The 15,546-nt window shown below is 40.0% G+C and overlaps 1 protein-coding gene across 2 annotated transcripts in view; it reads left to right on the plus strand.

The window, feature by feature from the left end:
- Positions 1-6,405, plus strand: part of ALOX5 (arachidonate 5-lipoxygenase) — an 86,291-nt gene extending 79,886 nt beyond the window's left edge. Inside the window, exon 14 of one of the 2 annotated variants that reach the window (XM_061585545.1) lies at positions 1,077-6,197. In XM_061585545.1, the coding sequence (XP_061441529.1) occupies positions 1,077-1,256 (180 nt within the window). In that variant the 3' untranslated portion in view covers positions 1,257-6,197. Of the gene's footprint in view, positions 1-1,076 lie in introns of both variants that reach the window. The other variant, XM_061585555.1, reaches the window with a different exon arrangement.
- The last annotated feature ends 9,141 nt before the right edge of the window (positions 6,406-15,546 follow it).

The following is a 15,546-nucleotide window of genomic DNA, read 5'->3' on the forward strand; positions in this document are numbered from 1 at the left end:
GAAAAAAATAAATATTTGGGTAAACATTCTTTAAAAAAAGAAGGAACATTTGGTTTCTAAACCACAGTCTTGCTGTCTCCCTCCCTTTCAGCACTTCCTGCCTAATTTGCAGTGATTGCAAAGTAATAGTAACACTCCAGCTTTGTTAAACTCGTCATTTTTAACTGTTAATAACCACTGCTTTCCCCTCTTCCTGTATGTCCTATTGGATCACGTTAAGGGCCATTTTGTTTATTGATTGATTGATTTTATTACATTTGTTGCTTTTGTACATAAATATGAGTGCTTAAAGCGACTTACAATTAATAAAAATAAAAAATACAGTGGAGCAACCCTTCTTTGGAAGGCTACACAACAGACATGGTGTTTGTCATGAGGCTTAGCAAAATCAACATGTGGTTGATTTTTAAAAACAACAGATAGCTGGTGTGAGGGGCTGAGAGCCAGACTGAGATTGTGGCATAAAGGAAAGAGGGATTTAACGCTGTCACAGTTTGAATAGGTATCTCCTTTTGTACCTATTTATTTTTTTAACATTTTTTAAAAATCAGCAACACAAGGCCAAGCCATGTGACAAACGTCACATCTAGCTTCTCCCTAAGATACAAAAATACATTGACTGAATTTTGCAACAGCATGAAGGGATCTGGATTTAAATAGTTCAAGAGTGCCCTTGAAGAGCAAGTTAGTTCAATATGCATTGGACTTGAGTATAGGAGTTTTTGTATGTGCATCAGGAGGTTTCTTTTTTCACTTTCCCCCTTCCAATTAATTAGCAGCAACACCATTCAGTCTACATGCATCTGAAAAACAAAAAGCTAAAAATCTGCATATAAGCATTGCAAACAATGTTGAGTGGTTTCCTAATTTAGGAGGTTCTTCAGTGAGATCAATGTACTCTGCAGAAATGTTCAAGGGTTTAGCTCAGTCATGTGTGATATATCACATTAGCTCACCAGAGAGGGAAGATTATGTTCTTGCAGTGTGTCATAGCTAGCTGCAATATTTCTCATACACATTTTCCAACAGATATGTTAGTTCAAACAGATATGTTTTGTGACTTCTTCTCCAACTAGGTGTTTCTGGGGATGTATCCAGATGAACACTTCATAGAGAAGCCAGTGAAAGAGGCCATGAGGAAATTTCGCCAGAGTCTTGATGAAATTACCAGTTACATTGCTGAACGGAACAGGAACAAAAAACTCCCTTACTGTTACCTTTCCCCAGATCATATCCCTAACAGTGTGGCTGTCTGAGTCAAACTTCAAAGAATGAAAAAAAGGCAGGGGAGTTGGAGTGATAATCATGGCAAATTATCTACAGCCAAATCAGCTGGCTTCAATACAACATGTCTTAATTTGTGCAAGATACTATTATAGTTTACATTTTCAGAAGATATTTAATCCTCATATAATTGGTTGCTACTATTTGATAAGAATTGTGTTATAATTATCAGGAAATACAAAGGCTTAAGGAATAACTTTTATCTTAAAAGCAGAACCTTTACCAATGAGGAAACTGTCCCACACATTTGATTCTTATTTTATGTAAGTCATCTGCACAACACCTTCTCCCACACACTTCTGGTGGGAGGATGTTGCCTTTTCCCAGAGTCAAACAGAAAGATGTTGCATCTGGAGAAATCCAGTACTTCCTTAGATTCATTGTTGGTTGGTTAGTCTGGTTGTTCAGTTTTCGCAGGCGCACATCAGCCATTTAAAACACAATTTTTAAAAAATTGAAGGTCATGGACCTCTTGCTCCCTCACTGGAATAGACATTCAGTCAGATTTTTAAAAAGAGATGAGTTGGCTGGGATGGATAGAGAAGCACAGAACTTCTTGCCCATCTCAATAAGACACCCCCTCCATAAAACCGATTTACAGGAATATAATGTCATTGGAGTATACTTTGACTAACTGTGCACAAAGGCTTTAATACAAATGTTTCCTTAATTTCATCTCAGATATTTGGAAAATCTAAAACCAAACCTCTAGACTTTGTCTGCAGTAGCACATTTCCTGCTGAGCTGTTGTGGCTTGGACTAATCAGTCAATAATTTAGCTACAAGTTTCTAGCCTGCTTTTGTTGGGGCTCAGAACAACAGGTTAAGACATTAAGGATGGTCTCAGGGACAAGACACTAGCGAAAGATGAAGATGGAGTGGCTGAGCAGAAGCTTGCCACTGCCTTACCCTTTCCTGCCACCCAAGGGCCCATAATCATTACCTGGGGCAGAAAGAGGAGGAGGTAGCAGCAGCAATGGAGGGTGCTCCATTCATTTGCCATTAGAAAGCATGCTCCCCAAGCATCACCCCACCAGTCATATTGTGATCTGTAATGCTGGTCCCCTCCTCAGTGTGAAAGGATGCTCCACCAGGAAGCTTCCACTGCCACAGCCAATTCTTCCCCACAGTCTCCAGCCCAAGTAAGGTTGGGAGGCTCACATCTGTGAGGTAAGCAGGGCTGTATTTGACCGCTGTGAGCTCTGCTCACTTTGGAAATGCACACAAGGTTTTGAACATGGTTATTCACATTTTCAAGTGCCCCTTTCAAATGCTTGTGACAGCCCTAGTTATAAGTAATCATTTTTTATTTAGTCTCATACAGACTGTTTGGGGTCTGCTAGTTGCCTAGCAGGAAACAAGGCCTCATTATCGACCTTTCTAAAGTCAGAAGGGTAGCACTAACCTTTTCTGATAGTCCCCAATCTAACATATAAATACCAGCCTTCCTTGGAAGCCTTTGTGGAAGATTTTACATCGTTCATAAGCACTTTTCCCTTTGTTGAGTTGCTTAAATTCTTCCATCCTGTTAATATTCAATAGATTAAATGCTTATTTCACTTTGAAATATTTCAAACCCGATGTCATTATTATTCAGCATGCAAAAACTTTGTGCTTTTATTTTCATGATTAACAAAGAGCTAACAAGATAGAGATGACTTAGCTGCTTCTGCAAAACACTTCTTTAGTAAATTGGTTGTTGGGAAAAGACTGAGATACTATTAGAGCAATCCAAACCCTGGCTGGATAGTGGCAGAGCATGTCCATCTATTGTAGCCACTGCCACCATGCCAACCAGGTGGAAGGAACGTACAAAAGCCCACTCCAGCCTATGCCAGCCTGGAGATGGCATATAACAATTGGGCTAAATGCTATTAAATGATGAATTCTGAGCCAGTTCATCCCCTCCCATGAATTGCCCTATTTTGAACCCTCCTGTGGATAACCAATGGCAGGAAGCCTCCTGGTCGTACTTCTACCCTCCTGCACTTCTGGTGGGTGGAAAAGGGAGCTTGGCACCAGGGGAGTAATGCTAGCACCACTCTGTGAGTGGAGGCTGGTAGACAGAGACCTCTATCTCATCCTCCACCACCCCAAGTGGTAAATTGGGTTTGGATTGTGAAAAAGTTAATCGGCTGGACAACTACCAATTCTAGTTTAAATAATTGTTGTATAACGTAACAATGAAATGAAATTTAAAATAAGAATATTCACTAATAGTGCAAAGATTTGTTTACTGTATTGCACTTTGCCTGCATGTCTAGGCAGAAGTGAGTGCCACTGAGTTCAATGGGTCTTATTCCCAAGTAAGTGCACATAGGCCTGGAGTGTAAATTGTTTTACATGGGAATTATGCGGAGTTGTACGTGCAAGATTTTACTGCTTCCTTTTTTCAGATAACTTAGGAAAAGCTAATCATTGACTAAATAGTGCTGACTGGAAGAATAAAAAAAAGTCAACTGTAGAATGTATCTCGCTGCATCAGCTATCTTAGTATGCAGGGCCTTGCTCCTCCAAAAATCATAGTTTCAGTTCCACGATTGCTAAAGTGAGATCATTAATCTATTTCAAGCCTTCCTTAATAGGTCTCACTTGTATTGCAATCTTGTTGTGCAGATTCATTTTTATTAAAACAAAGCTATTTGTTTCTATTGTTACCTCTTTTCAAAGGTTTCAAAACTGTGGACCACCAGTGATCTGTGAGCTTCATTTAGGTGGTCCATGGCCTATCTGTTGATTTGTGGTTGAAGATGGAAGATGGTTCATCCATCACATTCAGTTTTCATATTCATTTTAATTGTATTTTTATTGCTTTTATTACAATATATCAGAAATAAAAGAAGCAATAAAAATACAATTAAAAATCATACAACATCTAGCATAGTGCATTACAATTGCTACAATAGGCAGAAAAAGAATTGTGTCCACTGAGACCCTCAGCAATTTTCAAGCAATTTTCTGTGAGGGAAAAGGTTTGGGAACCACCACTCTATTTCAAAACTTGAGTAACTGAGGGTTTTTTTCCTGGTGCCTAATAAAGTTGAACCAGCTTCCTATAGTAGATTAAATAGCACTACTTCAGCTGTCGTTTCATGCCCCTTTTGTCATCAATAGTGCATAGCCCTTCACTAATGAAACATAAGGAAGGAAGGTAAAGGGTGTTACGGAGCTTGGAAGATTACTTTTAAAAAGTAATAAATTACAGTTACAATTACACGGCCCAAAAAAGTAATAATTAGTGTTACAATTACAATTGCTCTGAAAGTAACTGATTGCTTTACTTTTTCTCAAAAGTAATCACTACAATTACATTTCAGTTACTTTTTTTAAAAAACGCCTACAAGGTGCTGGCCTTGGCTGCTGCACATCTAAGAAGCCTAAAACAACATTAAAAATAAACACATACAGAGACAGTAGAATAGTTCTTTTTATCCAGAAGATAGCAATGGTGGTCTCTCCGCTGGTAAGGGAGGTGGGGAGGGAGGCAGAGGCCAATACTCAGATCTTTGCACGTCAAACCAAGTGCCACCCCAACCCACCAGCAAGCACAATCTCTCTCACTTAACCACCTCCCAGACCCTGCCCTGCCACCAACTAAGGGACACTCACCCACTTTTCACCCTGAGATGCAAAAAAGTTAAAATACTGCATATGCAGCACAGTAGCCAGAGAGGGTGGTGGAGGCCACTTTGTGTGCCAAGTGCAAACACAGTATATTCTCTCTCTCTCTCTGTCACACACACACACACACCACACACACACACACACACGCATGAGTCACCTTTCACCTCCACAGTTTTTTTATCTCCATTCTGCTGCTGCCTCCTTCTCTTTTATCCATGTTCTTGCCCTCCGGCTCCTTTTCCCCTCCACTCCATTCTTCACCACCACCATCCATTTTTTTAAACAATTGTTTTCTCCACTAGAGAGCCAGTGTGGCATAGTGGTCAAGGTGTTGGACTACGACCTGGAAGACCAGGGTTCAAATCCCCACATAGCCTTGACGCTCACTTGGGCCAGTCACTGCCTCTCAGCCTCATGAAAACCCTATTCCGTAAGTCGGAATCGACTTGAAGGCAATACATTTACTTTTTTTTCCTCCACTCCACCCGTTTCACTCTCCACCTCCTCCCCTCATCGCCTCCTACCCACCCACATAGCATGAGGGAGAGCGATGCCGCACAGAAGCCCAGTTTGGGGCACATGATTTTAATCCACAAATCAGAGGAGCAGAAGACTTCCCCTGCTTCCCCCCCAAGTAATGCCCCAAAGTAATAAAATTACTCCTAGTTCTATTACAATCAAAATGTAAAGGAATTACCCACTCGTTACTCAAAAACTAATGAATTACAAGTAAGCTCTGGGGTGTTACAATATTCTTTGGAACTCTCCCAGTAGGCAGCACTCAGTTCCACTGGTATGAACTGAACACCATGGAATCTCTTTTTTGGTACAAACACTGAAAGAAATGGGCAAAATGTAATAAATTAATCTTTATTTATAATCACACACAAACAAGTTTGGTTAGCAACTGAACACTTTCAGCATAAAACCACATCCTTTCAAGCACACACTCATCAAGGAAACCAAACCCAGCCCTACATAGTAGCTGTGTAGCCCTGCAAAGTTTTAACCAGTCCTCAGAACTGGCTGAGTCTCCAGGCAGACAATGGCATCTCCAACCGGGCAATATGGTGGTGGTTGGTTTTTGAATGTCTTTGAGAAGAAAGATTTCCTTTATTTTGTATTTTAACAGAATCGTTGTTTGAAAAAAGAGAGTTGAAAAAAACATGTTGAGATTATCATATTTTGTTTCTTATTTTTCCAGCTATTTTATGATAGATATTACCACTTGTTTTTTAAAAATTGGTTTATAAATGCTATTAATTAAATTAATTGACATGTTAATCCTGTACCTGTGTGGTTTTCTACACTGTTTTTTGCCTCTTGAGATAAACACCTTCATATTTGGGATTGCTTCATGCCAGGCCTGTAGCTGGAGGGAGGATGGGGGTGACCCCCCTCCCAGGAATATTTTGGGAAATTGACTTTTTAAATTTGTGACATGACAAACAATGACAACCTCCATTTAAAGACTGATAGCTTGCTTTAAGAACAGGAGCAATTTAAGATCAAGACCCTATGAAAAATTCATTGAATAAGGCAGGGTGAGTGCACAAGAAAAGCCTCAGCTGGAAGATCCCCCCAAAGTCCGCTCAGTCAAGACTTTCCCTGACTCAGGGTGGCTTTTCCATGATCACATTAACCCTATAATTACTTAAGTGATCCTGAAAAAAAACTCCAGCTTGTATAGTAACATGACCCTTGAAGAGTTAAGTACTAGAACTTGGTATTATGGGCTAGAGTTTGACTCCACCCCTTAGACTTTGCTCTGCTTTTCAGTTTCAATTTCAGTTGTGCTGTCTACCAAGACAGCAATTAAGAAGCAGTTTGTCTGACTGCAATAAGAAGTAAGAGTTTGTTTATTCTGGAGTTATTATAATGAGTAGAACAGGGTGTTTATTGCTAAAGGGTGAAATAAAAAGATAACTTAAAGTGATCTGAAAGAATGGCTACCCTTTACTCTTTTAAAGCACCCACTATACTCACAATCATAGTGGTTATTTTTTCTTTTTCTTGATTACTTGATGGTGCAAGATAAAACAGCCCTAGAAGAATAGAAATACTGCTGTGTACTCTACAGTTAGCTACCTGGGTGGCTGGACATCTCAGGTCTAATTTCTGATTTTCCCAATATGTGCAGCTCAGCGTGAAGCCTTTTTACGGTTTATGGACAGAAACCCAGCAACCAGTAAAAAAAAATCCAATTGCTTTCCACAATTAGTTCCCAATTCCTTAGTTCATCCTTTATATAGCAGCTAGTTAAAAGGTTTCCCTTGATTGTCCAACAGGAATAGGGTTGCCAGGTCAGAAGCATCCCAAAACCTGAGATTTGAGGGGCGGGCCCTAGTGATGTCATGGGGCGGGCCCCAGTGATGTTATTAAGCGTGATACATTAAGCATCATTCACAGTTGCTTGGAGCATACAGTTAAAAAAAATCTGATTGGAAATTAAGATAGAAATCTTAGCTAAAAGATGGAGCCTGGGTAGGGAACATTTAATCTAGCCTACTTGCTTTCAGCAAGAAGGGTTAAGTGCCTTCAGGCCAGGCCAGTCACCAGAAGGCCACTGCAGAGACAAAGGAGCCTAGTGTTGTAGAGATTTAGATGGGAGCTTTGGGGAGTAAAGATGGATGCTCCTGAAGGCTGCAATTCTAAACACACTTACTAAGGGATTAAGCCCCATAGAACTCAACAGGACTGACTTCTAAGTATAGTTTGGACTGTGCTGTTGGTAAACCTTGACTAGGGTTCTTCTGCAAAGACATCCATATTCAAGCAGGGTTGGCAACCCCCTGCCTGGAATACCCTGCCCTTATCTTTTAATGTGGCTGCTCCAAACTTTTTTACAGATTTGACCCTTCAGAAAGAGGTCTGAGAAATGAGTAAGAGTAAGAAGTATCTTTTAAAATTGTTCTTTTCAATTCACTCTTGAATGACCATCATACCTAGGGCAGATCCACACCACTCATTTAAAGCACATTCAACACCCATTTGAAGCACATGAATCCCACCACACAATCATGGGAACTGCAGTTTGTTAAGAGTGGTGAGAACTATAACTGTGAGGGGGAAATGACACTTCCCAGAATTCTTTAGGGGAAGTCATGCGCTTTAAATGCGAGTTGGATGTGCTTTACACATATTGTGTGAATCCACTTAATAAATTTTGCCTGCATGTAAATTGTTTTAATTAATTTTTCAAAATGGAAATGAGCTATAAACTGTAGTGGGTGACCATGGGCTACTCACCATCTCTCAGCCTATCTGCCCCTCAGGATGAAAACAATGGAGAACCATGACTACCCCAAGGCCTACTTAAAATGTAAAGGAAGTATTGTACAACCATAGTATGAAATCGGATACTTATAGGGACACAGCATGACAAAACTGGGTGGAAGTAACGAGTGGGGTACCACAGGGCTCGGTCCTGGGCCCAGTGCTCTTCAACATTTTTATTAACTACTTGGATGAGGAGGTACAGAGCATGCTTATAAAATTTGCAGATGATACAAAATTGGGGGGCATAGCTAATACCGTGGAAGACAGAAAGAAAATTCAAAGGGACCTTGGTAGGCTGGAGCATTGGGCTGAAAACAACAGAATGAAATTCAACAGGAATAAATGCAAAGTTCTACACTTAGGAAAAAGAAACCAAATGCACAGTTATAAGATGGGGGATACCTGGCTCAGCAGTATGACATGTGAGAAGGATCTTGGAATTGTCGTTGATCACAAGCTGAATATGAGCCAACAGTGTGATGTGGCTGCAAACAGGCAAATGCTGTATCAGGCTGCATTAACAGAAGTATAGTTTCCAAATCATGTGAAGTATTAGTTCCCTCTATTCAGCACTGGTTAGGCCTCATCTTGAGTGCTGCGTCCAGTTCTGGTCTCTGCACTTCAAGAGGGATGCAGACAAACTGGAACAGGTTCAGAGGAGGGCAACAAGGATGATCAGGGGACTGGAAACAAAGCCCTATGAGGAGAGACTGAAAGAACTGGGCATGTTTAGCCTGGAGAAGAGAAGACTGAGGGAAGATATGATAGCACTCTTCAAGTACTTGAAAGGTTGCCACACAGAGGAGGGCCGGGATCTCTTCTCGATGGTCCCAGAGTGCAGGACACAGAATAATGGGCTCAAGTTGCAAGAAGCCAGATTTCGACTGGACATCAGGAAAAGCTTCCCAACTGTTAGAGCCATACGACAATGGAACCAATTACTAGAGAGGTAGTGAGCTCTCCGACACTGGAGGCATTCAAGAGACAGCTGGACAGCCATCTGTCAGGAATGCTTTGATTTTGATTCCTGCATTGAGCAGGGGGTTGGACTTGATGTCCTTACAGGCCCCTTCCAACTCTACTATTCTATGATTCTATGAAAATATTTATACAAGCATGACTATCAAATATGTTTATTATTTATACAACCTGTAAAGATATTTATAGTGCAATCCTATGTTTGTTTACTCAGAAGCAAGTCCCAATGTATTCAATGGGGCTTACTCAACCAGGGAAAACTGTACCCTGAAGTGATAAGGAACTTGTTCTTTTAACAAGTCTTTTAAGTTGAGATCTTATCCCAGTCTGCGTCTGTGTTGGAATTGCTTTTTAATATGTTTTTAAACCATTTCTTAAAAAAAAAATGTTTTTAAAGCTTTTAAAAATGTTTTTAAAGATGTTTTGTTTTAATATATTTTAAAGTCTGTTTTTATGATTTTTAAAGTGTTTTTAGTGCTTTTGTTTGCTGTCCTGGACTCCTACTGGGAGGAAGGGTGGGATATAAATCAAATAATAAATAAATAAAAATAAACTTCATTCATTTTTTAAAAAATCAGTATTAGTTTCCTACATAATAAAAACTGTGATAAACCCTGCCTAATTTCTTTAAAAATAGGGTTGGAGGGAGAAAGATTTACAACACAAACACAAGTCTGCGCTATGTTTACTCAACAGTCCCATTAAGTTACAGCACAATCCTAACCATGTCTACTCAAAAGTAAGTCCTATTGGAGTTCAATGGTGTTTACTCCAGGTACATGCTTTACTCCCAGAAATTGCTTTACTCCCAGAAAAGCAGGTATTGGATTAAATACTTTCATATTTCATAGCCCAGGGTCTGACTCTTGCACAGAAGAGGGGGGAAAAGTTAAGCTATATTACTTACGCAAACTGCAAAAATCTTAAAGCCACCATTTTCTAACGTTGATCCTGCATGCCTGGATCAACAAGTCACAACCCTGGCTTCATTGGCTACAATCCTGAAAGGGCGGGGTTACAGCAGGAGCATTGAAAAGTTACTTTTTTAAACTACAACTCCCATCAGCCCCAGCCAGCATTGCCACTGGATTGGGCTGATGGGAGTTGTAGCTAGAGCAAGGATCTGTAAAAAATAAAGTTGCCGGGGGGCTGCGGTTGACATTTTGGTGCATATCTCAGGAAATAGACCACCTAGAAATTTAATTTTTTTTTAAATTGAAGCTGAGAGTCCGGAGATTAAGGGGTGCTAGCCAGAGAGCCAGAGGGCCCCCTCAAAACCGGAGACTCCAGCCAAAAACCAGAGATTACACAACATGGAGGCAATTCTGGCCGGAGGTGAGAAAGGCAAGGGCGGGTCAGAGACTCCGGCCATTTGCCGGAGACCTAGCATCCCTAAACAGGAAGGAAAATCTAAAGGCCAGACACAAGACTAGGAGGGAATGCTTTGATGTGGATTCCTGCATTGAGCAGGGGGTTGGACTTGATGGCCTTATAGGCCTCTTCCAACTCTGCTATTCTGTGATTCTATGACTCTTGAGGAGAAGTTAACAAACACACCCTATAGTATTTATTTTCTCTCTGCCTTTCCCTAAAGTTGTAGTATGAACAAGTTTTTTCAGGTGGATTCTAAACTGAGATACCTAATGGAGCTCATTGTCTTTACCAAAGTAGTTCAGTTCATGAAGAATCAGAAGAGAGGGGCAGACCACAGGTGAAAGGGGAATGTAGTTATAGGCAAAGTCAAGCTTTTGAGTCTGGTATTCCTGGGGATCTCTGAAAAAAGGGTGAGACGATTCAATAGATTAAACTTCATTCCTATAAGTTAACACACACTCCAGATGGAGAAGTGAGGGAGAAGGTAGCACTACCTTTCCCTTCCCCTGGCCTGAATCTCACATCCTCTCCACCACTGAAGAGGAGGGGGGACTGGCTGGTAATATGTGCCTTTCCCCCTCCATGCCCCACCTGGAAATGTGGCTGCCTCACCTATCAAGGAAGGCTGGCTACAGGGCTGCCTCATGCCTTGATTGTATATGTCAAGCATGATCCAATGTCCCTGTTATATAACTTGATATGCCACAATATACTCTGCCTTGTATTGTTTACTCTAATTTCCACTACTTAATACATCTCCATTCCTCAGCTATTTATCTATCCAGGCATTCTTCCTATTGATATTCCCTGTGTGAGAATTAATCAGGCATATACATTTGAGACCTTTTTTTGTCATTTAAGCCCTCTTGTGCCTGATTTTCTACTTGTATAAGCTGGGATTGCAGCAACAGATAGTTTACAGCAAGAATCACAATCCAGCCATAGCATAATAGACAAGGGAATTAGATCCTCTTCATCACCTCTCTAGGATGCACACCTTAACGTGGTGAGGGGGTTTGAGAGTGTCGAAGAAGGTGACAGCAATGCTATCAGGAGTCTAGACCAAGAGGCTAGACTCCTAGCAGGGGCAGCCATGGCGGAATGGTCAAAGATGAGACACCAGACTAATATGCATCCAAACTCAGAGGAAAGCAATGGTAAACCACCTCTGAATAACTCTTACCACAAAAACCCTATGAACAGAGTATCCAAAATGCAACACGAGATAGTGCTGGAAGATGAGACCCCCAGGTCAGAAGGCAGTCACCGAGCTACTGGGAAAGAACAAAGGACAAGTACGAGTAGCGCTGTGACTAATGACACAGCTGGGTCAAAGCCAAAAGGAAGCTCAGAGGCTGATGCGCACAGATGTGAAACGAGAGTCTGGAGTTGTATGACGTACAGAATAGGAACATGGAATGTGAGAAGCAAGAACCATGGAAAGTTAGAAATTATCAAACAAGAAATGGAATGTATCAACATGACAATACTTGGTGTGAGTGAATTAAATGGACGGGAATGGGTCATTTTCAGTCAGGCAACTACAAAATACATTATGCAGGAAATGAGAAATTAAAAAGAAACAGGGTTGCTTTAATAGTGAGAAGTGATGTAGCAAAAGCAATTAGGAACTATAATGCAAGGTCTGAGCAAGTTATATCAATGAGATTTAGCGGGAAACCTATTAACATAACCATCATCCAAATCTATGCTCCAACAGCAAACGCAGAAAAAGAGGAACTGGAAAGATTTTACGCAGAAGTACAGGAAGAAATTGATCACACACCAAAACAAGATGTGCTGATAATCGTAGGGGACTGGAATGCAAAAATAGGGAAAAAATAAGAACTAGGAATTGTGGGAAAATGGGGCTTAGGAGATAGAAATGAAGCAGAAGAAAGACTTATTGAATTTTGTAAAGCCAATAATTTGTTTCTTGCAAACACATCTTTTGAGCAACCAAAAAGACAACTCTACAGGTAAACATCACCAAATGGTCAATATAGGAATCAAACTGATTATATAATTGGTAGCAGAAGATGGAGAAATTCTATACTTTCTGCAAAAACAAGACCAGGAGCAGACTGCGGTACAGCTCATGACTTGGTAATATTGAAAGTCAGAGTAAAGCTAAAGAAGAACAACAAAGCAATCATAATGCCAAAATATAATTTAAATAACATCCCAGAAGAATAGAAAGATGAAATAAGGAACACGTTTGAGGCTTTAAACTTAGTTGACAGAACCAGAAGAACTATGGAGTGAAGACATTATCTGGGAAGAAGGCCAAAAGATAATACCTCTTGTTAAAAAGAGAGAAAGACCTCAATGGATGACTGAAGAAACTCTTAAAAGGGTTAAAGAGAGAAGGAAAGCAAAAGCAAAAGGAGAAACCCAGTTAGAACCCTAACTGCAACAAAACAGCAACTTGTTATGTAGGGACAAGGAGAACTATCACAATAGTTATTGTATAGAAATAGAAAAGGACAACAAAAAAGGAAGAACAAGAGCCCTATTTCAAAAGATTGGAGAAATTAAAGGGAAATTTAAATCAAGAGTAGGGATGCTGAATAATCAATAGGGGAACACACTGACTGACCAAGATAAAAGGAAGATGGAAGCAATACATTGGAGAACTCTATAAAAGAGATGCAAAGATCACAGCTTCATTCATGGAGGAACCATATAATGAAGAACCATAAATTTTAGAATGCAAGGTGAAAGCTACTCTTAAAATACTTGGAAGAAACAAATCACCAGGAACAGATGGCATACCAATAGAGTTGCTACAAGTTACTGAGACTGAATCTGTCCAAATTTTGACAAACATTTGTCAACAAATACGGAAAACTAAACAATGCCCCACAGACTGGAAGCATTCAATATACATTCCAATTCCAAAGAAAGGGGATTCTAGGGAATGCAGTAATTATCAAACTATTGCCTTAATATTCCATGTAAGTAAGTAATGCTCAAGATTCTACAACAAAGGCTCTTAACCATATATGGAGCGAGAAGTGCCAGATGTCCAAGCTGGATTTAGAAATCATAGAGATCATATTACAAACCTGTGCTTTATAGATTACAGCAAAGCCTTTGACTGTGTAGATCATGAAAAACTATGGAATGCTTTAAAAGAAATGGGGGTGCCACAGCATCCGATTGTCCTGATGTCGCAACCTATACTCTGGACAAGAGGCTATTGTAAGGACAGACTATGGAGAAACAGATTGGTTCCCAATTGGAAGGGGTGTGAAACAGGGATGTATTTTATCACCCTATTGGTTTAATCTATATGCAGAACATATCATAGGGAATGCAGGATTGACCAAGATGAAGGAGATGTGGAGAAATATCAATAATTTAAGCTATGCAGACAATACCATACTACTAGCAGAAACCAGTAATGATTTGAAACAAATGCTGATGAAAGTTAAAGAGGAAAGCACAAAAGCAGAACTATAGCTGAATGTCAAGAAGATGCGTGCTCTGTGTTATGTCCCTTGTGTTATGTCCCTTGAGAAAGCCAGCCTGCAATGGGGACAGGACTGGGGATGTGATACTCTTCATCCTACTTTCTACCTTATCTAAAAGATGTCAGGCACACATTTTTGTGGGAACAAGAAAACCTATTAGGTGACAGTTTTTTGGGGGGCAGTGAGGTCATCCCAATCACCTTTCTTAAAGATTGAAATTAAAATACTAGATTTCCATTCCAGACATTGATCAGGGAACTGCCAGAACTACCAGTTGTATCAGCTTGCAGTAGGTCTTACAGTAGGGCAGCAAACCTCTGGCCCAGGGGTCTAATCTAGCCTGCCTCCCCATTCCCCTGGATTTTGAAAAATAAAAATAAAACAAGCCTTTGAAAACAATCCGTTAGTAATTAACTGATTTTTTAAAAAATGATTGAAAATTATAAAAATTAAACGTAAAATGTTTAAGTCTTTGTACTCTTAAGAACTCTTATGTCACCTTGAGTATTCCTGAACCTTGTAAGGCTCTTGCTGTGTAATATCCCTATCTATATTATTGCTTGTCTGTCTCTCATAGAACAATGTTAAAGTATGGAAAGACGGGGCAGATTTATTCTCATCATAAGCTTCATTTGCCCCAGTGAGTTTTGATCTCTGCCCCTTTTCACTTGTAGCTAAGCAATCTTTGTCAGTGTCAGAACTTCTTGTCCAAATGCACTTATAATGCACTCTTCAACCCAGGACAAGCTAACAGATGGTGCAGATGGGGGGAGCACACAGGCCTATAGGAAGCTGTCCAATACTAAGCCAGAGGATGAGTCCGTCTAGCTCAGAATTGTCAAAACTGATGTCAGCCGTTCTCCAGGGTTTCAGGTTGGAGTCTCTCCCACCCCTACCTGGAAATGCCAGGAAAGAAACCTAGCTCATTAGCTAATAAAGATAATGTTTTCATCTTAAGACATAAATGAATGAAGATGAGATGGAATATTTCCAGGACTGAATAAAACTGCAAGCAGTTCATGATTTGGCTAAGCCAAATACATTGGGGGGGTGTCAAAGAAACTCACCTATGACCCAAAAGTCAAGTACATTGTTTTGGAACTTAAATCTAATGGACTGTATTCAACTAAGTCCTACTCAAAGCAGACACATTGAAATTAATGAACCTATGTTAGCGGTGTTTATTAACTTCAATAGGTCTACTCTGAATACCTTGCATTGTTTGGAAAATGCTAGGAAAAAATATTATTCCCAGATCATAGCTGAGAATATTAGTAAAAATAATAGTTCAGTATTAAAGAATGCTGAGCTTAGTTCCTTAGTTGTGATACATAAACCCATCAGAAATCTTTATAAATATAGAGAAATTTGTATTTTAAGTTAGGTTCTTTCCACCAGAACCTCCTTGGCTTTGGGGTTATGAAAAGATGCTTACTAGCACAGCATGGCTTCTCCTCTTCTCCACTGAGACAGCTCAGAAATATCATTTTCTATAAAAGGCAATCTCCTTTAATTATCGTAAACTTTCAAA

The sequence above is a fragment of the Rhineura floridana genome, chromosome 1, assembly GCF_030035675.1.
Source record: "Rhineura floridana isolate rRhiFlo1 chromosome 1, rRhiFlo1.hap2, whole genome shotgun sequence".
NCBI classification, from domain to species: Eukaryota; Metazoa; Chordata; class Lepidosauria; order Squamata; family Rhineuridae; genus Rhineura; species Rhineura floridana.